This window comes from Lepisosteus platostomus, chromosome 16 (assembly GCF_059453375.1).
Source record: "Lepisosteus platostomus isolate fLepPlt1 chromosome 16, fLepPlt1.hap1, whole genome shotgun sequence".
In the NCBI taxonomy this organism is placed as follows: domain Eukaryota; kingdom Metazoa; phylum Chordata; class Actinopteri; order Semionotiformes; family Lepisosteidae; genus Lepisosteus; species Lepisosteus platostomus.
The window spans coordinates 4,805,268-4,833,006 of NC_142626.1; the positions used below are offsets into that span (position 1 = coordinate 4,805,268).

Genomic DNA, 27,739 nt, shown 5'->3' on the forward strand with positions numbered 1-27,739 from the left:
GACACTGTGGGGCCACTGCTTTAAGAGCTCAGGGAGCTGTTGGCCTTTTGAGGAGAAATGGTGTAAATAAAGGTGTCTCGCTAAACAAACAGGATCAGTTGATAATGTACTACAATAGTAGGAATTTGACCCATTTTAATAAAAACATAACTGGCAGAGAAGGAGGCTTCAGTGGTCCAGTAATAAAAGCTCTGAAACTCAAAGCTTGGGACTGGGGTGATGCCCCTTAAAAATCTCAATCCGTGATTAAGATTGAAGAGAAAGCAGGAGACACAGAAGTTCCCTGGGATCTGCGCTGGGAATCTCTGGTATTGAAAATCTGTGATATCAAAAAAAGAACAATGTCACAGTTACTTTAATAATAAACTTCACAGAAACCACTAAATGACGGATATTCAATGGAACGTTTATTTAAAGGCAATCGATGGTAGATCAGTCAGGCTGTGAGCTCGGCAGGTTCGGAAAGTCCCGCTGGCTCAGGTCGTTTCTCCCAGGACAGAACCCTGCGTGGTGTCGGGCAGCTGGATGGACGAGTCTGTTTTAAACTGGCAAGGAAGGAGCAGCCTCAGGCAGGACACCAATGTCTTCGAGGCGGTTCCCCCTGGAACGTGAGTCGTTGCACATACTGTAGTGTTGAACACGGAAACAGAAGTCACAGAGGGAACGGGCGGCTACTTCTGTCTGCGCTTCTCGCTAATTGAGTATTTGCACTCGCTTTCGGAAAAGTTTAGAAACCACCGCACTCGATTCGCTCTCGAACCAAGGACCCGAGCAGCGATCATTGTTTTTCAGTTCAATTCGTTTGGAATTTAGTGTCTTTTTCGTATGTTCTTTGTAGATTAATGGTACAATCTTTAGTATTTTTTTATTGACGGGATGCTCATTGTTTTTTTTTTCTTTATGGAGGAATTTTGTGTGCATTTGTAGTTGAAAAGACATATTCTTCTGATTTTTTTTTTCCCGGAAGGATTTGGGATCACTTACTGTACTATGATTCTGTTTCAGGTGGTGATGAAGAAGGTTTGTTGTGTTCATTTACTCCGTTTCTCGCACTTGGAAAGTTGAAATCTCAAATAAATATTGCTGTAATTGAACACAAGTGTTGAGGACTTTATTACTGAAGGTATTGTGTGTTTCCTACTCTCCCGGGCGTAATTCCTCTTTCTCTCCATAGTTACTGTATATCTTTGTGTTTTCCGAGAAAACGAAAGATTGTAGAATGTGCTCCCACTGGCGCGGGTGACGCATTTCATTCCTCTCTTCCTCTCGTTGTCTTGGCCTGCCCCTGGAATTAAAAGAGTCCCGCTTACTCCCTCAGTAGGATTGTCCTTTAGTCTGATCTACACGAATACTTCCGAACTAAGGCGTGCAACTAGGGGCCATAGTTAAACGATCAGATTTGAAAAACCAAGAAGCTGTAAAATATGTCAGATTTCAAGTGTTATCCACAACATCTTCAATAAAAAAAGAAAGGCTCCACAACCCAAAACAAAGCTGGGAAAAGTCAGAGGACCTGCTAAGTGTGCAAAACACTTATTTGCAGCAGTGTGGGTGCTGTGGTTTAAATGCTATTGGTTTGTGAACAGAATATCCCTATCCCAGTGCATTGTGCCACATTAAATAAAAGCACGAGAAAAAGAGATTCAGAACACAAAGCTGTGTCAGTGTTCTGTGTAAAACGTCGGTTTGAACATTATGGGAGCTGTTTTTAATAAGCTGCTGAGTAAAGAATATTTGAATCTTCATGCTGACAGTAGTATTGTGAATATAGTTGACCATTACCTGAATGAAAACAGGACGTAAAGGAAGGGTTTCAGAAATCAAACAAAGCTTTATTCCCGTGTTTACAGTCTAGGTAATTGGAGACTGCGCTGTTCTGCTTCCTATGGTCATATACGGTTTTTCGCACTAAGCTGTATTGAACAGTATTTCTCGCGTTGTGAACGTGTGTACACAGCGGTCCCCCGGGTTCCAGTTAGTGGGTAATTACGCATCGATGAAAAACCGGAGGTTTAAAAAAAGATAATTATCCCACTGATAGTCTGATGTAGAGGCTGTGGAAATTTCCACAAGTCGTGGTCTTTAAAATGCATTTGGTTTGAAGGCGTTTGGTGCTTCCATTGCGATGATACGGACAAAAGCATATTCGTGCTTGGTCAAAAAAATTTCATAAAAATGAAAAAGTAAAGGCTCAGAAAGCATTCAAAATGTATTTTATACACAAAGCAAGTGTTTTTGTAACTCTAAGAGGTTTCGTGAAAATGCTACAGGCATGCCAAAATCATTTTCAAACTTCAAGCTAAATTTACCCCGGTCACGATAGAAGCAGGAAGCAGAAGCAGGAACCGTTGTCAGAAGGAAAGAAGGTGACTATTCATTGTTATAAAAAAATGACTTCGATTCGAACATGTTGTGATATTTAGAAATATAAAAAGTCAATTAATTGTCCATAATATTGCTATTTTATTTTTTCAAAGAAATGTTTGTTAAAAGAAAAGTCATGGCACAAGCTGGATTTGTTGCTTACAGGTCCAGCACTTAGACCACCCCACCACTCACATGAGGTGTGGTGAAACAACCCTACACATACAGTATCAATAGACATTGTACAGCATATACTATTGTGTTGCAGTACATTAATATAATTATATCATTATTAATTTCTTTAGATACGCAATTCCATATTATATTCCCTATTAATCAAAGTCTAAAAGTATGCTTGTTTACTCCGGTATCGAGCGTATTCGCAGAAAAGCTTAAAACTACCACTTTTTATACACATGTTATTTCACATTAGTTAAAGACTTCGATGCTTAAAATGTTTAGGGAGAAATGGAATACTGGTGTGTATTTTTTCTTTAAAGTACCGAGACCAGCCATATACAGTTTACATACTGTACTGTAATACTGTATGTTTATGTTCCAAAATCAATATCGTTTATGGCCTTCACACGTTATGGTCCTATTCTTTTTATGTTCAGCTACTAAGATTTCCCTTCAGTGGTAAAATTCCATATGAATATTCAATACTAAAACGGGCACAGTAAAGACATTTAAATCTTTCTATGACCGACCAACGCACCACGAGTGCCCCTGTCGGTCAACCAATCACATACCGCGGTATGATGCGTTTGGACGTGCGATGACATAGCCAAATGCCCACGGTACGTGTTTGTGCTGCGCACTTTGAATGGCTGCATCTGTATACTGTATTTGACTGATAGCGGTAGCTTAAATTAAAGAAATTTACAACAGTATTGCACTTTCTTCATCAACATTTTATGCATCAAACTCTTTAATTCGGTCACTTACTGTGGTTATTTTGGAAAGGTTCTGACAATATAATACAGTATATTAAGTTTATATATTTTATAAAAAGCTATAATGTTTTAACCTGTTTTATGAATACTTGCTGTCGTTATTTCAACATGGACTTTTTAGAGTCTGCTTAATATAATATGAAATCGCATAACTAAAGACATTAAAACAATATTAATTTAAGGATCTAAATGCAATATATTTATATATTTAGTAGTATTACCGTATTCCACTTTCTTTGTAAACATCTGCATCGACTCATTGACTTGTGATTACTTTGGAAACATTCTGACCTGTCTATTTCAGCTGTCTTTCCGAGTGGTGTGTTGGACCAATGGGTTTGGAGAGCTCCTCTCCCCCCAGAGGTCTGTGTTTTATTCTTGCTTATGGTACAAGTTTTTCTTTTAACAAACTCCTTTTTAAAAAATAAAATCCTAAATATTATGTACACTATACTGACTTTTAATTGTTTTATATCACAAAGTATTCAATGTTAAATTATATCAATAGATACATGAATGAGTAAAGGTGAATACTGTCAACAGTGGGAGAAAAAAAAACAGTTAAACTGGTTTAATTCGATTCAATTCAAAATATTAATTCTTCCAGTGGGGCAATTTAAAACAAGCCTTAACAACAAGCATTAAAATTAAACTATAATTATAATAAATACAATCGAAAATAACAAAGTGGTATTAAAAAGACCACTGAAACTGAACTATAATAATGTATCTGATCATTATTAACATATTAATTTATTATTAATAATAAAGAATAATTTCAAACATCTTGTATTTTTTTCAGGGTCATTTGTTTTCTCACGTTTTCATAACTTTTGCTTTCTTATTAAAATGCCTGTTTATGATGGGTGATTTTTCTTCTTCATGATCAGCTTAGAATCGTTGTGTATGGTGTAAGTTCTTTTTAATTTTTAAACATTTTAAACACCTTAATTTTATAAACATAATATGCGTTTCATACGGGAAAAATCACATTCTCCTGTCTTCCTGTGGTATGAAGTATATCAGCAGGTCGCTGAGAAAATACCGCCCCGCCCACTGAGCTCCGTTAGAGAAGAGGCAGAACTAAGAGAGAGAGAGGAGGTGTGGAGCTCAGCAAAGACAGAATGAGCCATCTGCAGCCTGGATCGCTTTCAGCACCGAGCGTATCTGCATAAAATGAATCAAGCAATTTACATCATTTCTTTTAACTTCAAGATTTTTAATTAGCATTAAAAATAGCTTTCTTACCAGTTAGTTTTATTTTTGAAACATCGTTAAACAAAGCAGGTGCTTATTGTACTTCCTCGTGACATTACACATGGCAAAATTATACATTTTAATCGATTTTAATATTTTTAATACATTTTAGAAAAGTTTCATTTATACAAATACCACAAGCGATTCTCGATTGTATTTCTGAATGTTATGTCACACATAGTTCACTATTTCAAATACATCTAAATACGAAAGGCCAGTGTTAGCATAAACTATTAGTAATCAATAATGAATATTAACAATTTTACTGTAATAAATTGTTATCCCTTCTTCCACATCTTGAAAAAAATATTAATTTACAAGACTTTGTTCCAATATACATTAAATCTGAGTACTGTATCAGAAAATAAGTAAAATACCAAATTTTAAAATAAAGAAAAATGTCAGTAAAATATAATAGGGTAAAATATAATTGGAATATTTTTCTAACTAAACAATCATTAATAACAATGCTGAAAAATGTTACTGTTATAAATATATAATTGTATTACCTAAATAACAGGTTTGGCACACTGGTTAGCATGCTTTTTGTATATTTTTTTCAGAAATAAAAAAGGAGCACCAGATGTCTCAGTGGTTTTCAAAATTTAATTATGCATGTAAATTATGGGTTTCCTCAGGGGATCTGATTTCCTCACGTAGTCCAAACATACTGGCAGGTTGATAGGGTTCTGGATAAATTGGCCCTGGTGTGAATGTGTGTGTTTGTGTTGTGTGTCTGCCTTGTGATGGACTGGTGTTATGTCCAGGGTGTATCCTGCCTTACATCTGTTATTGCTGGGATAGGCTCCAGCTCCCCTCTACTGGATAAAGAGATTAGAAAATGGATAGAACTAAAGATACTGTGTAACTATACACAGTGTTAGAAAACCACTATGAGATACTGTAGCAGCAATTACTCACCGAGGATACATTTTAAAGTGCTGGCTTAGGAAAACAGCTTTTTCACCTCTCTGGCACATCAGTATCCACAGGCTAGTTTGTTATTTAAACAAATTGCCTCTAAATATGAACATCTTCAGATGCTGGCTCCGTGGATCAGCATTATCTACTGTATGTTTGCCTATTCCTTCTATTCATCTGCATCTAACACACAGTTTGATGCTAGCAACTACACAAAATCTAAAATATGTTTATGTTTAACACTTTTCGATTAAATTATGATTAAAATATGCATGTTCACGTGTTCTTTTGTAACACACAGCTATCTGTGATTGTTTTATATATTTAAGCTTTTGCAAGTGTTTGTGCATTCCTTTTCTGCGCTATGTCTGGTTCAGGTGCAACATGGACATACAGAACAACCAGCAGTACCTTTCTACTGGAAAAATGGAAAATACATGTTCAACCCACTAGTACCAGCTGAACCCAGAGTGAACCAAGTTTACGCAGTCAGTATACACAGTCAGTCCAAATCCACGTCCCTGCAGTGACGCCTTCATATAGACAAACTGTTCATACACACTTATCCACTCTACATACAGAAAGAGACTTATTACTGAAATTGTATGAGGGAGCCAGAGCCTATCACAGAAATCCATAGGCACAAGACAGGGTACAATCGGAACAGGACTCCAGTCCATCACAGGACACACACTCACACCAGAGTCAATTTTCCCAGAATCCCATTAATCTACGAACATGACTGTGGGAGAAAACTGGAGTACCTGGAGGAAACCCATGTAAACATGAAGAGAATATAAAAACCTCACACAGATACAGTAGCATCCCAGAACTGAATCCAGGGTCCCAGTGCTGTTGGGCAGCAATACAAACCAGTGTGCTACCATGCCATCTTCCTAGGAATTAACTGCACAAAATAAAAACTTGCAGGTATGCAAAATCCAATTTTATTAAGACAAAATGAGCATAGCAAACCAACAGAGCTAATTAAATATTTAAGATACAATCTTTTTTAATTCTAGAGATAAGAAACAAATTTATACTCATCCAATTAAACACTGGACCAGATCCAGAGCAGGATAGAGACCTGTCTCTACCTTCCACATATACTAGAGCGCAATGGAAACAAAGTCCTTCACACAGTCTACTCAGAGGGGTTTGATCAGCAGGTCTGCAGACTGTGGTGTTTGATGAACATCTGGAGGAGCTTGTTCTGTCTCTTTGAAGATAAGAAATTCTGCCACCTTGCTCCGTTAAGGAATCTTCTTCAATGTTAGGCTTAAATCCTCATGTTCTGTAAGAACAAAAACACAATGAATGGATCTAAAAATTTAACTCTTGCAGATTGTCATTGTTTTATTATTATTGTTATTTATTTAAAGATTTGTGCATGACAGTGTTTATGAATAATACTATTAATGCTTAAATAATATTATATTATGTCAGATTACATGTATTCAGAAGCCATTGTCACAACTCTTCCAACAGACACTAAAGCAAGGGACTGGAGAAATGGAAATGCAGTGCCAATCCACGTGATGGATAACAAAACTGAACCGAGCAATTAAAGACCAATAAAGTGTGATTTTTATTACGTGGAAGGTCAAATTATAAAAACTAAACTAGAGGACTACATACTGTACCAAATGAGTTGGATTAGCAAACACTGTGGAATAATCAAACAAACAAAAAAAAAAACATTAGATAGAAATTAATGGACAAACACCTGGCAGATTATGTTTGTTTGTTGTTATGTTTGGCAGATACCGTTGTAAAGAGAATGATTGAGCCAGATGGACAACAGACAAAAGAAAGAAAGGGACAAAGTAAAAGATGAGCAAGAGAGTGAGGAGCAGGATTAAACATGTCAGACAAGGAAATGAGAGGGGAAGCTTTTCTTACAAGATCAAGTATCTTATATTTCTCATCACAGTTTTATTACTGGGCAAGGTGAGACACACTGAGATGAGGAGGACTTTAGAAAGATGTGTCTGAGTGTGTAGCCCTGTGTGGAACTAAATCCCACTTGCTCCAAATCAAAATCATGATCCCACCTGCAATTTTGATCCATACCTCACTCGGATCCAAAAGGGGAACTGCAGTCCCAAATTCTTAGACTGGGTTTTAAATATCTGATACAAAATAAACTGATAGTATCTCAAAATTTCTAATTTTAAATTAAGTACACAATCATGAACTCTGTGGAAGTACTGCATGGTTGCCATGTTGTCAAAGGCAGATGAGAATCAGCTGGTCTCACCAAGGGGGAGAGCAAGATATTGTGCAAATTGCACCATAAACCCAGCCCTTCCTGCTCACTAGTCACTGCAAGTGAACAAAAAATTAAATGAAAATAAATATGAGTGTATTTTAGTTGATTGGCAGGTTTCCTTTTTTGCAATACTTAAAAGAATCTAAAACATGTTGTCTTGTATGTGTCAGTCTCATTAAAATATTTAGAATTAACATAGTAGCAAAATTTACTTGGTCTAAAGCATGCCTCATTCTGAATCACAGACAATGATGGCAATATGGCACTACACATACATTGACACTTCGTCTGTTTTGTGATATAAATTGGAGATTGTTATGATACGGTATCTTGTACTTGGTAGTTTCCTTATGATTTGAAATGCACTCATCATTCCAGATTCATTATAATCCCAAAATGTAAAAAAAAGCATCACAGTTCCCATTTAATATACAGATCCAGCCATTCAAAATGCGCGGAGTACGCTGCGTCAAAACGTGGTGGGCGTGGCGCATCATACCGCATGCAAACTGAAATATGATAATAGTATCCTGAAGCACCTTGTAAAAGTGCCAGGTGGAGCTAAAAAGTTTAACATCTCATGTACAACATTTGAGCTGGTGCCAGAAAATGCCCAGTGTTGAATCCCGGTCACTGCTGAGGGACAATCTTTTTCCAATTAAGAATTTAAGTTGATTTAAATTTAGATTTGTAATAATTGTAAACTGTATATTACAGCATGTTAATAATTCAACATTACAAAGTCAGTATATTTTATAAAAGTAAGATTGCTCAGTTGGACAAAAGTACACAACCTTCCACCTTCATCATAAATATTTTATTTATGCATAAATATTTTATGCATCGAAGTCTTTAACTTGGTAACTTACATGGGTTCTGGTTTTAACGTGCTTGTTCAAACATTATTAAGTTAAATTCTATACTTCATAAAAAGTTATAATGTTTTATCCTTTTCTAAGAATAAGTAGTAAGAACACCACTTGCTGTTATTGTAAAAAAATAAAAGTTGTACTGATTAAATACAACTTGATAGTAATATTAATATGGAGTTCTGAAACTAAGCAGCTAAAATATTTTGGAAACATATTTTGGACATTTTGGAAACATTTTGACTTTTTTTTTAAAAGCGTGTATTCTTCTTATAGTGGTAACGGAAAACATACTGCACAGTATGTTGAAACTGTACCATGAGAGTGAAGACGTGTTACACCTTCAAATAAGCCAGTGACTGTTGTTTACTATGATGAGACGAGGTTGTGTAACTCTGCGGAAATTATTCTGTACACTGAAGAGTTATAGAGCAGACACGTAGTGTATTGCCTCATACACTTGTTAAAATGTTTCAATTTTGATGTGATACGGAAGGTATTATTAATAGTATTAATAATGAATGACCTTGGACAGGCTGTAAGCTCAAAGTATTACCGTGGTCCACTTTCTTTTTAAACGTCTGCATCAGTTTAACTCACGTAACCCGTGATTACGTGAAAACATTTTGCCTGTCCTTTTCAGCTACAACTTACTGTAAGTTGTAGCTGACTTCATGTTGGCATATGTTGGTGTAATGGGTTAGGCATATACTTCGCATGCTCGAAGTCAGTGGTTTGAACCCAGTTATCACCATGAGTTATCTTTTAACAAATAAACATTTCTTTGAAAAACTAAAATAGCAAATTTTACGGACACTATATTGACATTTTTGATATTTCTAGATTTGACAACATGTTCAAAGCAAAGTGATTTATTAATAACAACGAATCATTTCAAACTGTTTGTATTTTAAAATTGTATTTTGTTCAAGGTGATTTGTCACTCACTGTTTTCACAATCTTCAATTTATAGAAGAGTGTTACACCCCACTGTTGGTTATATAAAATAGACAGTTCTGCTCGGGCGATGGGATAAATTTTCAGTGGCATGCTCTGTTGTCATTATTGCTCTTTACCAGTACTCAAATGTCCTGTTTTTTCTTAACACTCGTTTTTCCGTACTATAGCTTTAAAACTTGAACACATACCTGCCACAGGCATACAGTGTGATGATGTATAGTTTTAAAGCCACTACAGTATAGCTTGTGGGAAATACATGTATTTGTGCTGCATCAAAGTTTAACTCGTTCAGTGTTCTACATTACAAACTTCAAGCCTTTCATTTTGTCTATTTCTACAATAATCGACAGCAATGTAGTTGAAAGGAACATTTCAAAATGTTTCCAAAATAACCACAAGTGAACGAGTTGAGGGATTTGATCATAATAGAGAAATCATAACAATGACCCCTTGTTGCTCATCATGCTGAAAGAAGGACACTTAATTAGACACGTGATGGTTTTGTGTTTAAGCATTTCCTACTGGAAATCTTTTAAGTTAAACAAGGGAGGGGGGAATGTTTTTTTTTTTTTTACAATTGCAGTAATTGAAGAACAGCCTATCAACACGATGGGCAAATGATTTTTTTTAACTTTTCAACAATTTAATCAAAAGTTCCTGCCTAACTCAAACATTGCGTGACTTTAAAGGCTGTAAAAATGGTTTAGTTAAAAACTGCGTTTTAATTAAACATCAAGTTGTTCAAGTACAAGTTGTACTGATTTAATACCTCTTGATAGTAATATTAATATGGAGTCGTGTAACTAAGCAGCTAAAATATCACAAGGGGACATTTTGGAAACATTTGACATTTGTTTATTAAAAAAATATATCTATTATTGTCCTTATAGTGGTAATAGGCAATGGACTGTTATGTAGTGCGCTGCACCCAGGCGGTTCAAACCCTGATCAGAGAATTACTTTGTTTCTTACATAGCCGAATATATAAAAAAATAGTCCATTATTATAGATTGTTGTTGGCTACGGTGTGAGTTTATCTGGATGAATTACTATAAGTGATGGTTTCATGATTTAGGATTTCTTCACGCGATTCTTTGTTAAAGGAGGATTAAAAGAGTGCTGTACTGTCACCACGCTTCAACCGGCTTGTACCATCTGTATGTCTGCCGTTCGTTACAATATGAATGACCACGGACGAGCTGTAAACTGAAGAGTTAGAGAAAATACGTTGAGTCTTGTCTTTTCATCTTAGAATTTAACCTTTACAGCGATACTTTTAGCTATATTTTTTACATAGTTGGATGAGTAAAATAGATTGGATTAATAACTGGAGTAAGAAAAGATATTTCACACGTACTTTGAAACCATATGGCTTTGGAACAGCGGGTGGCAAAACCGGCTGGGAGGGGGCGATATTTTGATTTTCCTGCGTGAACCGTATTCGCTACAAAACTATAATGAGTCCCTGAGGTAGCGTTCAAATTTCGTGGTTATAAAAAATAAACCTTTGTTGAGTTTGCACGAGAGACAACAGGTACCTTTTGAGAAGTTGTGTACTGCTTGCAAAGTAGCAGATATTGACAAACAGCTAATTTTGCTTGAAGAATTTAAAATTTATCTGTACTGTAGCTTTTTTTTTAATTGAGCAGAAAGTCACCTTGCTCTTACAAGCGGCTCTGTTAAGCAGAGTTTGTGCTAACATATCACACCCCTTGAATGAGTTTTAATCAACTTTGTCAGTGAAAAAAATGACCGCGGGCACTTTTCCTTCCCCCCTGGTGCATGTGACATTGCAAAACATTTTGAACAAAGTGTGAACATTGGGTAAGCACTGGGGCGTACAGTGAGACTAACACAGCGAGATTACTGAGATGGATAGTTTTAGTAAATATGTTGACAAATACAGAATCGGAATTTTTGCAAGATCAAATTGTATCTAGCTGTGAATCAGCTACATGACCTTGCCCCCGTGAAATTGTGGGAAAGAGGTTTAGTGGGCAGTGTAGTGACCTTAGAGTGTTTTAATACACTGTACAGTATAACACTAACAAGCAAGTATGTATTTCTTTAATGTTTGTAATTGCTATTCTTACATTTTGTATTCAGTTTGGTTCTGTGTGTTGTGGTGGTGGGCAAATGTTCGAGGTGAAAATTCATCCTCAAGGAGTGTACCTTTAAAGCAGAGAAGACCGCACCAAACTTTTTCGGCTCTGTATGTCTCTCAATCCATTTCTCTTTGACACTTTCTTTAGTCATAGAGGTGGAAGATGCCTCCCCCTTCCCTCTGCCTGCCTCACCTGTTCCCATTTTTAATTATTCTGTGTCCGAATTGCAGCGGGTGAAAGAGAATAGGGAGAAACAGAGAAAAAGTGAACCCTGTTTTTTTCTATAGTCAGATTTAAGGTATTTTTGAACACAGCCTTAAAAAATTATGTTTTACAAGATAATTTATCACAGTGTGAATTTTAATACAAATGATTGATTACTAATAGTTTATGCACCTGACGCCTGACTTTATTTAGATGTATATAAAATATAACAAAACAGTCAGAAATTTAAATAAAGTTGTTAAATAAAAGCTTTGAATTTTTTCACAAATCGCCTGTAGGTTGCAGGCTCTGTGTCATTGTTCACAAAGTTATTGACATCTGAAACATCGTGTCTCATAAATAGGTATTTTAATAAGCGAAGCTTATGAAAACCAAAGAAGAAAATGACTCTGAAAAAGATACAAGAAGCTTGAAATTATTATTATTAAATTAATACTGTTAATAATGACCAGACACATTATTATAGTTTCAGTGGTATTTTTAATACTGCTTTGTTATTCTTTATTCTAATTACAATATATACAATTTCATTTTAAGGCTTGAAGGCTTGAACGGTTGACAGTAATCACGTTTGCTAATTCACGTTTTTATTTCATTATCAATATAACTTAACATTGAATATGTTATAATATATATACAAAAAAATGTTAATATAGTGTACATAATACTGCATCATGCGTGAATGAGTCAAATTAAAAATAAAATGTGTTTCCAAAGAAAGCGGATTACAGTAATACTACCAGCTATATAAATACTTATATTTAGATCCATAAATTAATATCATTATTAATTTCTTTAGATAAGCAATTCCATATTATATTCCCTATATAGCGGATTCTAAAAAGTATGAGGTTTTTTACTGAGATAACGAGCACAAGTATTCATAGAAAAGGTTAGTCACTTAACTCACTTAACTTTGAACATGTTGTGATACGTAGAGATATCAACAAATTCAATAGTGTTGTTAATATTTACTATTTTAGTTTTTCATAGAAATGTTTATTTGTTAAAAGAAAACTCATGTGGAGAGCTGGGTGTGAAACCCTGATCTCCAACATGTAAGTGAAATACCTAATCCATTTCACCAATACACCGCTTGGCACCTTAAGCTATAACTGAACTATAACAGGGCAGGCAAAAAGATTCCAAGTAATCACGGAGGAACGAGTCAAATCGATGCAGATGTTTACAAAGAAGGTGTACTACTGTGATAATTTAAGCTATATGAATATAAATATATTGTTATTCATTTCTTTAGATACGCGATTCCATATTATATTCCCTATTAATCAAACTCTAAAAAGTATGTGTTTTTTTACTGCGATAACGAGCGCAAACATACATAGAAAAGGTTAAAACATTATAACTCTTTATCACGTATATAAACTTAATATAGTCACAAGGAGCAAGTAAAAACTTTCCAAAATAACCACAGTATTTAACCGAATGAAAGACTTTGATGCTTAAAATGCTTAAGGAGAAGTGGAATACTGGTGTGTATTTTTGTATTTAAACTACCAAGAACAGCCATATACATTTTACATAATACGTTTATGTTCCTAAATTAATATCATTTATGACCTTCAGATGCGTTATATTCCTCTTCTTTTTATACTCAGCTACTAAAATTTCCCTTTAGTTGTAAAATTCCATATTAATATTCAATATTAAGCAGATTTAAACATGCACAGTAAAGAGATTAAATAAAGCAATCGTTTCACTAACAACAAATGCACCACAAGTGCCACCTGTCGGTCATTTCGGCCAGTCAATCATGTACTGCGGTATGGCGCCGTGAACTGTAGATAATTTTTCAGGGTACGGGATTGTACCGTGCATTTTGAATGGCTGCCTCTGTAAGTGGAATGGCTGAAAATGTAAACAAACAACAAACATTGGCATTTAAAAGGTGTAAAAGTATTTTGAACTTGAACTTTACTGCCATATGTAACCGGTACTGGTACAATGGATTTCTTACTTACAGAAAGTCTCTCGATTGTAAAACAAGTGTAAAAAACAAAACAAAGTGCAAACAGTGCATCAAGACAATGTACAAACAATAGACAATGTGCAAGTAAACATGCAGACAGTTTGAATGTAAACAATACAGACGTGTAAACACTGACTGGAGACGTACAATAAATAAATTACAATGAGGTAGATGGTGATGGTGTAGGTGTGGTCCGAGGGGGATGGCTAAATGTGTTCGCCAGTCTCACTGCTTGTGGATAGAAGCTATTGAAGAATCTAGTGGTAAGTGTCCGTATGCTCTTATATCTCTTGCCTGAGGGCAGTGGGGTGAAGAGCTCATGCCCGGGGTGGTGACTGTCCTCTGTGATGGCCAGAATTCTACCACGGCAGCGGTCCTCATAGAGCTGTTTAATCTCGGTGAGACCGCAGCCGATGATCTTCTGGGCCATATTGACCATTCTCTGCAGTGCCTTTCTTTCTCGCGAAGAGGTGTTGCAAATACCACTCGGTGATCCCGTTGGTGAGGACGCTCTCGATAGTGCAGCGGTAGAAGTTCACCAACACATGTATTGGCATCCCCCATCGCTTGAGGCACCTCAAGAAATAAAGGCGCTGCTGAGCCTTCTTCATGATAGAGTCAGTGTTCACAGTCCAGGTTAGATCTTTAGAGATGTGAATTCCCAAAAACCTAAAGCTGGTGACTGTTTCCACTTCCGTTCCATCAATACTGAGTGGGCTGTGAGTGTGTGGCCTGTGTCTCCAAAAGTCCACTATTAGCTCTTTCGTTTTCTTTATGTTCAAGTCCAGGTTATTGCTATGACACCACCTATGCAGCTGTACAACTTCATTCCTGTAAGTGGACTCGTCATCATCACTGATCAGTCCTATTATAGTGGTGTCATCGGCAAACTTGATGATGCGGTTGTTGCTGTGTCTTGCTGTGCAGTCGTGAGTAAATAGGGAGTACAACCTTGGACTCAGACAGCAGCCTTGTGGGGTTCCAGTGCTCAGGGTGAGTGGTGTTGATGTTTTATTGCCTATCCGCACCATCTGTGGTCTCACGATAAGAAAGTCCAGCAGCCAGTTGCAGACAGAGTTGCACAGACCTAATCCCCTGAGCTTTGTCAACAGTTGACTGGGTATGATGGAATTGAATGCTGAACTGTAGTCCACAAACAGCATTCTCACATACGAGTTCTTAGTGTCCAGGTGTTCCAAGGCTGTATGCAGAGCCAGGGAGACAGCATCATCCACTGATCTGTTGTTCTGGTAGGCGAACTGCAGGGGGTCCAGGGACTCTGTGATGGAGGAGTTGATGTGTGACAACACCAGCTTCTCCAGGCATTTCATCACCACAGATGTTAATGCTACTGGGCGGTAATCATTCAGGCATGTCACTTTTGTCTTTTTGGGGGTTGGAACAATAGTGTTTTTTTTAAAGCAGGTGGGGACCATGGACTGTGACAGGGAGGAGTTAAAGATGTCTGTAAACACTGTGGTCAGCTGGGCTGCACATGTCCTCAGGACGCGAGGTGGTATCCCATCAGGCCCTGCAGCCTTACGGATTTTCACCCTGCTCAGAGTCTTCTGCACGTCCTGCTCTGAGATTTTCAGAACAAACTCGCCCTGCACACTTGGGGTCTTCTCAGCAGTGCCCGTGTTCAGAGCATCAAAGCGGGCATAGAAGTGGTTCAGCTCGTCAGGCAGGGATGCGTTGTTTGTGTCAATCTCCTGGCTGCAGCCCTTGTAGCCTGTGATTGACTGTAATCCCTGCCACAGCCTCCGGGTGTCAGCGCACTGCGTTTCAAGCCGCACTCTGTAGCTCCGTTTGGCGCGTTTTATGGCTTCTTCTTTTTGTGTTGTACATCATGAGTGTGTGTATATAAACAATGTACCACCATTATCAATTCTTGTGAGATACTGTGACTGACGTGGAACCCATGTATGGAACTACTACAGGGGAAGATGTACTGTAGCTTAGATGCTTATTAATCATTAATCATTTTGAGGAAAGAGGAAATGACACAAATGAAATATTTTCTGTGACGACTGACAGTGCCCCAGCTATGGTAGAAAAACGGATGTGATATATGATAAATCTTTCTGGTATTTCTACAATGCATAGATGTGAAGTCACTCAAAGCACTGGAATATAAGCAATGTAATCTTAGTTGTTTAAAATGTTAATAATAATAATAATAATAAACTTTATTTTATATAGCGCCTTTAAAGGTGGCTTCTCAAAGCGCTTTACAGGATGACAATAACAATAAATAAGAAGACTAAACAATAAATAAGAAAATTTCACAAGACAGGACACAATTATAATTACAACAATACAACAATAAAGATAGAGGAGACCGTGGAAGATGGTATTTAGAAGAGCAGAGGGGTGAAGAATGGAACCAGTTAAGTAAAGGCTTTTCTGAAGAAGAAGGTTTTGAGTCTGGATTTGAAGGAGTTTAGAGAAGGTGACTCTCTAATATCCTTGGGCAAAGAGTTCCAGAGCTTGGGGGCATAGCAGGAGAAGGCCCTGTCGCCCATACAATGTAGACGTGCTTGGGGGACAGTAAGGAGAGCAGAATTTGAAGAGCGGAGGTTGCGAGGTGGGGAGTAGGGCGATAAAAGTTCAGACAGGTATTGAGGTGCCAAGCCATGTAAAGCCTTGTAGGTGAGCATGAGGATTTTAAAGTCTACGCGGAATTTGACCGGAAGCCAGTGCAAGGACTCGAGGATAGGAGTAATGTGAACACTTGTACTAGACCTGGTCAGGATTCTGGCTGCTGAATTTTGGACATACTGCAGCTTGTTCAGAGTAGATTTAGATACACCAGGGAGCAGAGCATTGCAGTAGTCAATTCGGGAGAATACAAATGTGTTGATCAGCTTTTCAGCCACAGTTAATGATAGCATAGGGCGTAGTCTTGCGATATTTCTAAGGTGAAAAAAAGATGTTTTGACAGTATGCTGTACATGTGGGTCGAATGTTAAGCCAGAATCGAATATAACCCCAAGGTTTTTCAATTTTGATTGAAGCTCTAGTACAGAGCCATCTACAGACAGGGTTACAGGACTGGCTTTACGAAGTTGATGGGGGGTACCAATAAGCATGACCTCAGTCTTGTCACAGTTAAGATGAAGGAAGTTTTGAGTCATCCAAATTTTTATGTCAGAGATGCAGTTAGATAGAATAGAGACAGCCACGTCAGTGTCGGGTTTGGTATGGATGTATATTTGAGTATCGTCAGCGTAAAAATGAAAGCTGAGGCCATGTGATCTTAAAAGCTGACCAAGTGGGAACATGTAAATGCTGAAGAGCAAGGGGCCCAGTATTGAGCCCTGGGGGACACCAGACTTGACAAGACCGATTTCAGACCGATTTCAAAATGTTAATGCTGTGTTTAACTTAAAGCTTTAACAGCTTGGATGAATGGCAGCTCCTCAGCAAAATGATGAAGAAGTATCCATCTAACTTAAAACATTACCTTTTATAGCTAATTTAATTCAAGGTATTATGAAAATAAGATATTGCTACAATGTTAATAAATTAAACACATATAAAATCATTTGTAATGTGAAAAAAACTAAAGAAGGGAATAGTCATTTTGAGGGTTTGAGACATACAGAACAGAACCCTGACTTTAAACCATATAAATCAGGAATGGTTTATACTCTCTGTTAATATACAAAGAAGGCAGCATAGCATTTGAATCCCATCAACATCACCGTAAATAAACAATTATCCAATACAGGGTCACAGTAACCCAGAGCCTATTCCAGGAATCACTGGGCACAAGGCAGGAATGAAACCTGGACAGGATGTCAATCCATCACAGGGTAAAACACTTACACCAGGGCCAGATTTCACAGAAGCTTATTAATCTACCAGAATGTCTGTAGACTGTGGTAGGAAACTGTAGCACCACACAAACGTGGAGAGAAAATACTGTACAAACTCCATACAGACAGCCCCCCAGATTCAAAAGAGATTCAAAGATTAGAGGTAAACAAATTGATAAATATTGCAAACCTTACTCACTTCCATAGCTACTTCCTATTTATTAGAAAAAAGGAGGAATATAAGAGATAAGGGTAAGATTCAAATGGAAGGAAAGGCTGGCACTCCCATAGCAACTGAGGAATCTCAAATCTGCATAAATCCAATAATTCAACTTCCTGGAGAGAATCACTAGAAACTGGTTAAAGCTGCACAGACCTAGTGTTCACATCTGGAAGAAATGATTGAAATTTCAAGAAGAAAATTACCTATAGAATTAAAAATCATCTACATATACAGTATATATTTAAACAAAATGTGTTTTGAGACTCTAAGTAATCATATGTTTACAAAGAATCCACAGACAAGAACTTGTATAAAATGAAACAAAAAACTGTTTTCTATATGTCACCCTTATTTTTTGTTTTGTATTTTCTAGGTGTTACTTTTTGATGCATGTGAAAAACAGAATGTTTTGAGTCTTAACATATCTAAATAAAACAATAAAAAATCACCAGTGTTCACTTACTTCAGAGTTGTTAATTTACAGTTGGGATCCCTCCGAGCTGCAGACAGCAGTTTCACTCCTGAATGCCCCAGGTTATTGACACTCAGATCCAGCTCTCTCAGACTGGAGTGTTGAGACTGAAGAACAGAGGCCAGATCTTCACAACATCTCTCTGTTAGTTCACATCCACACATCCTGCAGACAAAAAGACAGGAGCACAGCTGAACATCTGCACGGCTCATCCACATCCTTCTTTCCAAGTCTTCACTCCAACACCCAGCTCAGCAGTAATATACAACATCATGTCATTATCATCGCAGAGTATCCATGGATGAGGATGATGAAGATAACATCTTTTGAGCTGCTACAAATTCTGGATTCCAGAAGGAAGAAGAAAGATTAGAAAAAACTGTCAGCAAGAGAGACAGTGGGAAACAGGGAGACACACAGAGCTACAATGGTTGGACTAGGAAAATAGAATAAGAGACTGACTTTTAGCCATAATAGAAATTGCTTCACATTTTATGGTGTCTTGTTAAAGTTATAGCTTTGGTTGTTATTCTTCACATGGTGAAATTAATACAAAATGTAAATTAACAACATTGGAGTTAGAGAACTGGAGATTTTGATTGCTATTTTTAGATGTGTTGAGGAAAACAATATTCTCTTTTGAAGAAAATAAATCATTTAAACAAAAACAAACAAGATTATAACTATAACAACACATAATCAAAATGTGAACGAATAAACAATCTCAATCAAAATCTGGCAGAGGAATCGACCGTGTGACTGCATCCACTTTGTACGAGTCAGGAAACTGAACTTCAGTACAAAACAGCAGGTCAAGAGAGAGCGAGTCTGTATGAACCAGAATTCTGCCTCAGACTTTGTCTGCCACAGGGGAAATCTTTAGACTTGGGATCCATCTCTACATTTCACTTGAATACCATTAATATTGATACAGTTGGATTCCATTGTCAATAGAGTACTGCACATTAGTTCTGTTAAATTTACTATTATAATGGGTGAGAGAGAAGCAATTATGTTTGAGAAAACAAATAAACTGTATTATACCAAAAAACACAGGGAGGCAGAGGTGCACATTTGTATTCCAATTGGGAGGGGAAAGACAAAGAAAAGACCCCCCCCCCCGACAAACTACCTGACTAAAAAAACAACTAGACAGGCTAGAACCGGAAAGGTGGTCATGCCTAACAATGAGGCCATACCAAAACAAAGTCTCTCAGTATTCCCCCTTTTGAATGCTTGTGCCTCATTCGCTTAATACTGTCACAGATTCCTGGACTCACTGAGCTCACCTCTCACATGCCCTCCGGCTGGTCCCTTTCAGGGAGATGGCACCCTCTGCTCCGAGTCACCACAATAGATGTGTCCTAGGAATTAAGTTAAAAAGGATCAACTGGTGATTGGGATTTCTCAAACCAAAATTTAGATAATTCCAAATAGTGTCCAATGAGAAGTGTATCCATGAGAGACACATCAATTTCCAGCTGTTATAGATCCTTAAGGATTTAAATCAGGATCTAAGTAACAAAGAGTAACATTAGGACACTATTCACTAAGCTGTGTCCCCTGCATCTATTATCTTACATAAGGGGTGACCCAGAGCTCCATGTCCCAGGTAACCCCATAAAAACACACAGCAGAGGGAAGTAACAAAGAATGAAAAATGTTGTATATTATCCCTAACAATGGCAGATGCAAATGTTATTTCCCTTATTCAAGAATTGAAGAAAAAGAAACGGGCATCCATCAGATAAAATACAAGTTTTGATGAAAAACTGGACAGTGTGAGCCCCATGTAGTCTGATTTTAATATGTCTTTCCACTAGGCACCACACTGTAATTGGGTACAAAACAATGGAGTTTGATTGTCATTCTTTAAAAGTCAATTTTCTAAAATTCAATTAGGCTGGGCAAACGATTTTTATTTTTTTTAAAAAGAAATAAAAAATGAGATATAATGATGTGTTCCTGCTTAACTTAGACATTGCACGACTTTAAAACCTATAAAAATGGGTTTCGAGAGTTAAAAACCACTTTTTATGCGCGGAAAATTTGTGATTTTTCTTCCTCGTGATCAGCTCAGAATCTCTATGTACGCTGTAAGGTTTTTACTTCTTAATTAAACGTTTAAAATACACGAATTTCATAAAGACAACACACGTTTCGAAGAGAAAAAATCCCATTCTTTTCTCTTCCTGTTGTGTGAAACTCATCAGCAGGTCTTTTTTTCCCAATCAGAGGCTCTGAAAATAGCGTACCGCCCACTGCGCTCCGTCAGAGAGGGGCGCGGCACTGAGAGAGGGAGGAGGCGCGGAGCGCAGCAGTACAGAACGAACGTTCTACTGCCTGGAGCACTTATGGCAGCAATCGCGTCTGCATTTATAACTTAGTTTTTAAAATTAATCAAGCAATATGAAGCATCTCTTTTTACTTTTAAGTCACTTAATTATCATTAAGCACAGCTTTCTCACCACCTAGACTACTTTGTGATACCATCCTTAGACAAAGCAGAAACTTCTTGTTCTGTCTAATGACATTACAATTGGAAAGATTACAGAATTTAATCGTCTTTAATTTTGTTACGTTATACATTTTAGAAACGTTTCATCCATACAAACACCACAAAACTATTCTCGATTGTATTTCTGAATGGTATGTTACACTTAGTTCACTGTTTTAATTACACCTAATTAAGAAAGTTAGGTGTTAGCATAAACTATTAGCAATCAATAATATTACATTTAGCACTGTAATAAGTTGTTGCACTTTCCCCCGCATCTTGTAAAAATATATTTTCATTGTTCAAATATACATTAAATCTGACTATCATATAATAAGTTAAATACAAAACTAAAGAAGAAATAGGGTTAAATATAATTCAAAATATTTTGCAAACAATGTTAACTGTTTATAAATAATTGTATTAACTAATTGTATTAACTAAGGAGTAGGATGGCACAGTTGTTAGTATGCTTTTTGTTTTGTTTCTTTTTCATAAATACAACAGTAGTACCTGATGTCTCAGCGCCTTTCAAAATTAAATTATGCATGCAAACCTGTGAACTAGAAAGATAACTAAGATATCCATCCATTTATAATGGTGGCAAAGTGGTTATCATTGCTATCTTGAGAAAATCATTGAAAATCACCAAAACAATCCCAGACATCTTTTCTCCACCATCAACAGACTGCTCAAGCCAAACTGCCCCACCACATTACCTGCCTCATCACAACTTTGCAACACATTCTTAGATTTCTTTAGTTCTAAGATTGACAACATCCGGCATCACATTCTCTCCACTACGGATATAATTTCCACACCTCCTCCCTCCTCATCCAACTTCTCTGGTTCCCGTCTCTCCAGCTTCTCTCTTCTTGACTCAGCATCCCTAAACAAACTAGTTACGCGCATGAAACCCACCACATCTATTTTAGATCCCATTCCCACCACTTTATTCCAGTCCTGTTTCTCTTCTCTCTGTCCCATTGTCCTCAATATAATACATGAATCCTTGAGAACCGGCATTGTACCAACGGTCCTCAAAACTGCTGCTATTACCCCAGTGCCAAAGAAGCCTAACATGGCTCTCGACAATCTTAACAACTTTCGCCCCATCTCCAACTTACCCTTTCTCTCTAAAATTCTAGAACGTGCTGTCACACTTCAGTTACATAACCACCTCTTGACAAACAACCTTTTCGAACCCCTCCAATCTGGCTTCCGTCAACTTCACAGCACAGAAACCGCCCTAGTCAAAGTCACCAACGATCTCCTAATAGCTTCTGATTCTGGTTCTCTTTCCATACTCATCCTTCTTGATCTCAGTGCTGCCTTTGACACTGTTGACCATAACATCTTGCTTTCTCGTCTCGAGACTGTGTTTGGAGTCTCTGACACTGCCCTCAAATGGTTTAAGTCTTACCTCACAGATCGCTGTCACTTTGTCTCTCTCAATGGGTACAGGTCTGAAATCGGTCTTGTCAAGTCTGGTGTCCCCCAGGGCTCAATACTGGGCCCCTTGCTCTTCAGCATTTACATGTTCCCACTTGGTCAGCTTTTAAGATCACATGGCCTCAGCTTTCATTTTTACGCTGACGATACTCAAATATACATCCGTACCAAACCCGACACTGACGTGGCTGTCTCTATTCTATCTAATTGCATCTCTGACATAAAAATTTGGATGACTCAAAACTTCCTTCATCTTAACTGTGACAAGACTGAAGTCATGCTTATTGGTACCCCCCATCAACTTCGTAAAGCCAGTCCTGTAACCCTGTCTGTAGATGGCTCTGTACTAGAGCTTCAATCAAAATTGAAAAACCTTGGGGTTATATTCGATTCTGGCTTAACATTCGACCCACATGTACAGCATACTGTCAAAACATCTTTTTTTCACCTTAGAAATATCGCAAGACTACGCCCTATGCTATCATTAACTGTGGCTGAAAAGCTGATCAACATATTTGTATTCTCCCGAATTGACTACTGCAATGCTCTGCTCCCTGGTGTATCTAAATCTACTCTGAACAAGCTGCAGTATGTCCAAAATTCAGCAGCCAGAATCCTGACCAGGTCTAGTACAAGTGTTCACATTACTCCTATCCTGGAGTCCTTGCACTGGCTTCCGGTCAAATTCCGCGTAGACTTTAAAATCCTCATGCTCACCTACAAGGCTTTACATGGCTTGGCACCTCAATACCTGTCTGAACTTTTATCGCCCTACTCCCCACCTCGCAACCTCCGCTCTTCAAATTCTGCCCTCCTTACTGTCCCCCAAGCCCGTCTACATTGTATGGGCGACAGGGCCTTCTCCTGCTATGCCCCCAAGCTCTGGAACTCTTTGCCCAAGGATATTAGAGAGTCACTTTCTCTAAACTCCTTCAAATCCAGACTCAAAACCTTCTTCTTCAGTAAAGCCTTTACTTAACTGGTTCCATTCTTCACCCCTCTGCTCTTCTTAATACCATCTTCCACGGTCTCCTCTATTGTTATTGTTGTATTGTTGTAATTATAATTGTGTCCTGTCTTGTGAAATTTTCTTATTTATTGTTGTAGTCTTCTTATTTATTGTTATTGTCATCCTGTAAAGCGCTTTGAGAAGCCACCTTTAAAGGCGCTATATAAAATAAAGTTTATTATTATTATTATTATTATTATCTTGGAGCACTGGGGTCCTAGATTCAATTCCTGCCATCCTGTGTGTGTGGGGTTTGCATGTTCTCTCTGGGTTACATGGTTTTTCTCCATATGTGTGATATGACTCCCTCTCGCACTCCAAAACATACTGGTAAGTTAATTGGTTTATGGGAAAACTGGCCCTGGTATGTGTGTGTTTGTGTCTGTCTGTCCTGTGATGGACTGGCGCTATGTCCAGGGTGTATTCTGCCTTGTGTCCGTTGCTTACTGGGATAGGCTCCAAATCCTCTGTACTGGATAAAGAGATTAGAAATAGATGGAACTATACACAGTGTTAGAAACCCACTATGAAATGGCAGCATCTCACTGAGAATAAAATATTTTATAGTGCTGGCCTTTTCACCTCTCTTGCACATCAGTATCCATACCTAGTTATTTAAACAAATTACCTCTAATTATAAACATCTTAATATGCTGTCTCTGTGGATCCGCATCAGCTATGTTTGCCCATTCCTTCAATTCATGTGCATCCAACACACAGTTCAATACTAGTAACTGCACAAAATCTAAAATACAATCCTCATTTCAGTATCTATGTAAACATACAGTCTGTTAACTTCATCATCTTCATCAAAAGTATGCCTAACCCCATTAGAAAGTGTTCTTGTTATCAGTGTATTCCTTAGCTTTCCCAAAATTATCTTCTTCTTACCAACATCTCTAGTCTTTTATCCAGCAATAACTCAGCCAACACTTAAATCCCCAAAAGCTGCTTGTGTTAATTTCTTTAAATCACAAATATCATGTGTAAATACTGGCCATTTAATACTCTGCATTGTGGGATAATAGTTTATTTTAAAGGGAACTAGAGAAACTAAGAACTAGAGAAATTAAAAAAGGCTTTTTTTTCCTAGAATTAATAAATGCACATCCTGTTCACTGGGGAAATTAAATCCACACTGAGCAATCTTCAATATGTTCAGAATATGACTGCGAGAATCCTATCAGGGATGCATTACACCTGTTTTCAAGTCCTTGCACTGGTTACCTATCAGGTTTCGAGTCAACTTCAAATTCCTCATCCTCATTCTGTACCTACAGTATATGGCTTATTATCTGTCTACTCCCCCACCTTTGTCCGTCTGACTCTGGTCTTCTAGCTGTCCTCAAGAACATCTACATTCTGTGGGTGACAGGGTCTTCTCTAGCTGCACCCCAGAGCTCTCAATTTGTATTCCCAGTGATATCAGTCACGTACCCTGAGTGCATTTAAATCTAACCTCAGAACCTTTCTTTTCAGAAGACTTAGTGTCTGTATCTGCTTCATTTTCTAATTTTGGTAGCACCTCTAACTGCTTGTCTTTCTTATATGTATTTACTTTGTAATCTGTGGTCCTTTTATCTGTTTTTACATCTACTGTATTGCTTTGAGATGCCACCTTTAATGGTAATATATAAAATAAAGTTTTTTATTATTGTTATAGGGAAACATGATCAGATTTTCCCTGGTTCAGAAAAAAAGATCTAAAGTATACTAGTTTGTCACTCTTCTCATTCCCTTTGCTAAATGACTTTTCATACTAATCTGATCAATCTAACTGCCAGTTTTCTGTGCTTTCTCTATCCTGCTAGATTTGCAATTATTCTGAAAATTTTCATCTTGAAATAACTCATTTCTAAATACCCTTTTCACTGTTAACATCTTATAGCAACTCTGCGACAAAATATACACTTAGCTCAACCTGACAGTTCATCCTGCTACCAACATTAAATAAAACAAATCTTAAGATTTCTATATTTATGTCTTTATTTAGTGGTTTCATTAGTGACAAAGGCTAAACTTTCTTGGAAAAATGTCTTTTATGTGTTGCGGAAAAAACTGACTTGCTTTAACAAAATATGTTTACAAGTCCTTTCACCTGGCAGTTTACCTAAATGCCCAACTATCTGAGAAGCCCTCCATGAAACCATAGTTGCTATTAATTCATTTAGGGCTCACTGACAGAATTGCTGTTTTTTATGCATGCTAATTTCTGATTCCTCACTCTGTTTCATGTTTATAGATAAGACTATTGATCGCGAAGGGAAATTGATGTACATGTTTACATGTTCTTTTGTAACATACACCTTTTTGTGATTTTTTTTGTATATCTAAGCAAGTGTTCCTGCATCCCTCTTCTGCACTATAGGCATGGCTTTTATTCTGTTTGCTCCATTTCTAAAACTTTTTGCTCATGTGCATTTTTGTATTTTTTTACACCTCTAGCACTTTAACGTCCTGAATTTTCATTTGCCTTAATTTGTAGAATGAATTTGAGTTTTAGCCTTAAAAATCTTAAGTTTTCACTATCTTTTGTTTCTTGTCCTACAACTGTTATTATTGATCACCATGACTTCATTCAGCCTTTCCTGAACGTCTATGACAGGCAGAGAGAGTGCTGTTTCTGGTGCGATCTTTTGCAGCTGACATTTCACTGTTTTAAACGAACAAGAAATTAGATTGCTCATAAATCACTTATTCTATATAAATACAGCGTAATTGCCCTCCGAAAATCCTCTTTTTCTTGTTCGTTTTAGAGACCTTGATCGAAACTGATTTTAGATGTCAGAAAGGATTTATTTTCTCTGTATTTCCTACATTGCTTTGTCGAGATTTTAACTTTATATTTAGGCTCAGATTTCAACTATAAATCGTAGACTAATTAATAGCAGTAAATACTGATGTTTTGCTCCCTCTTACCACAAAAATATATATGTTTTGTAGCTGGGATGAACTTTATTTCGTACGCGTAGCTACTGCGATTTGGACACGAAAAGATGGCGGCAAATCAGGCACCCAGAGAGGGGGGGGGGGGGGCGCCTCCATAACTAAAATGCCAAATAGGAGTGGCTTAAGTGACATACACAGTCGTGTAACTGACAGTTTGAGGTAGCCTATCGTGTAAATTTCGCTTTGTTGCTGATAGGTTAAGCTTTCGAAACTCTGCCCCAAAGTCATGTGACTGATTTTTCACCCTGTTTCGTTGGTTAAACGCAATGATCACAAGCACCACCATGGTTACTGGGATGTGTAGTTTTTAATTCCGTTTGAATTATAACTGTACGTACTGTCTTCATATTTGGCCAGGGCTTTAAAGAGAGGGCGCGCCAAAAAATTTCGGTGCCGTCGTCTCCGCTTTAAAGGTACCCCCGTGCTGGAAGAATTTGACCTTGGAACGTTTGCCCAGCGTACTGGTATTGGTAGTTTAAAGAAAAAATACACACCACTATTCCACTTTCTTCCTAAACATTTTAAGCATCAAAGTCTTAAATGTGGTTATTTTGGAAACGTTCTTACATGCTCCTTCTGACTATATTAAGTTTATATACTTTGTAAAAAGTTATAATGTTTTTACCTTTTCAGCGAATACACTCGTTATCGCAGTAAACAAAAGTATACTTTTAGAATTTGATTAATAGGAATATAATATGGAAACACATATGTAAAGAAATTAAGAACAATATAATTATATTAATGTACTGTAGCTCAAATTATCACAGTAGTACACTTTCTTTGGATATGTCTGCTTCAGTTTCACTCCTGCGTATGTGATTATGTCTGTGGCATAATGGCATAAGCGTGTGTCTTGTATGTGTTAGCATGGGTGTTTAAACCCAGCTATCACTCTGAGATTTCTTTTTAAAAATTTTTTTTAAAAAAAACTAAAATAGCAAATATTATGGAAACTATATTGACATTTTTTATATTTCTAAATATCACAACATGTTCGAAGCTAAGTCATTTATTAATAACAATTAATAATTTCAAACTGCTACTACTGTCGTTATTACTGATAACAAATATTATCGACCCTTTATTGGATTTGTTGGTATTTCTAAATATCACAAAACGTTCAAAGTTCACATCCTTGCGAAACTATCATGACGTTCTCATCAAAACTAAGATTTGATGTTTTTTTTATTTTATTTTGATCTTGACAAACACTAAGCTATCATTTAGGAGGAATTTACTGGTCTACAGAGATCTGTACTAACACACAGAAGACATGATGGATGGATGGATTAATACCCTCATCACTTCCTTTTTTTAATTATATAATATTAGCATGCCCAATGGGGTTGGGCAACCAATTGACCTTGGACCGTTGTCTTCTGGTCTTCTGTTCT

General features: G+C 37.2%; 1 protein-coding gene across 1 annotated transcript in view; it reads right to left on the reverse strand.

The window, feature by feature from the left end:
* Positions 1 to 27,739, reverse strand: part of LOC148646745 (NACHT, LRR and PYD domains-containing protein 3-like) — a 2,700,574-nt gene that overhangs the window by 345,792 nt on the left and 2,327,043 nt on the right. The window contains exon 19 of the mRNA XM_088608537.1: positions 18,427 to 18,600. Coding sequence (XP_088464663.1) covers positions 18,427 to 18,600 — 174 coding nt within the window. The remainder of the gene's footprint in view (positions 1 to 18,426; positions 18,601 to 27,739) is intronic.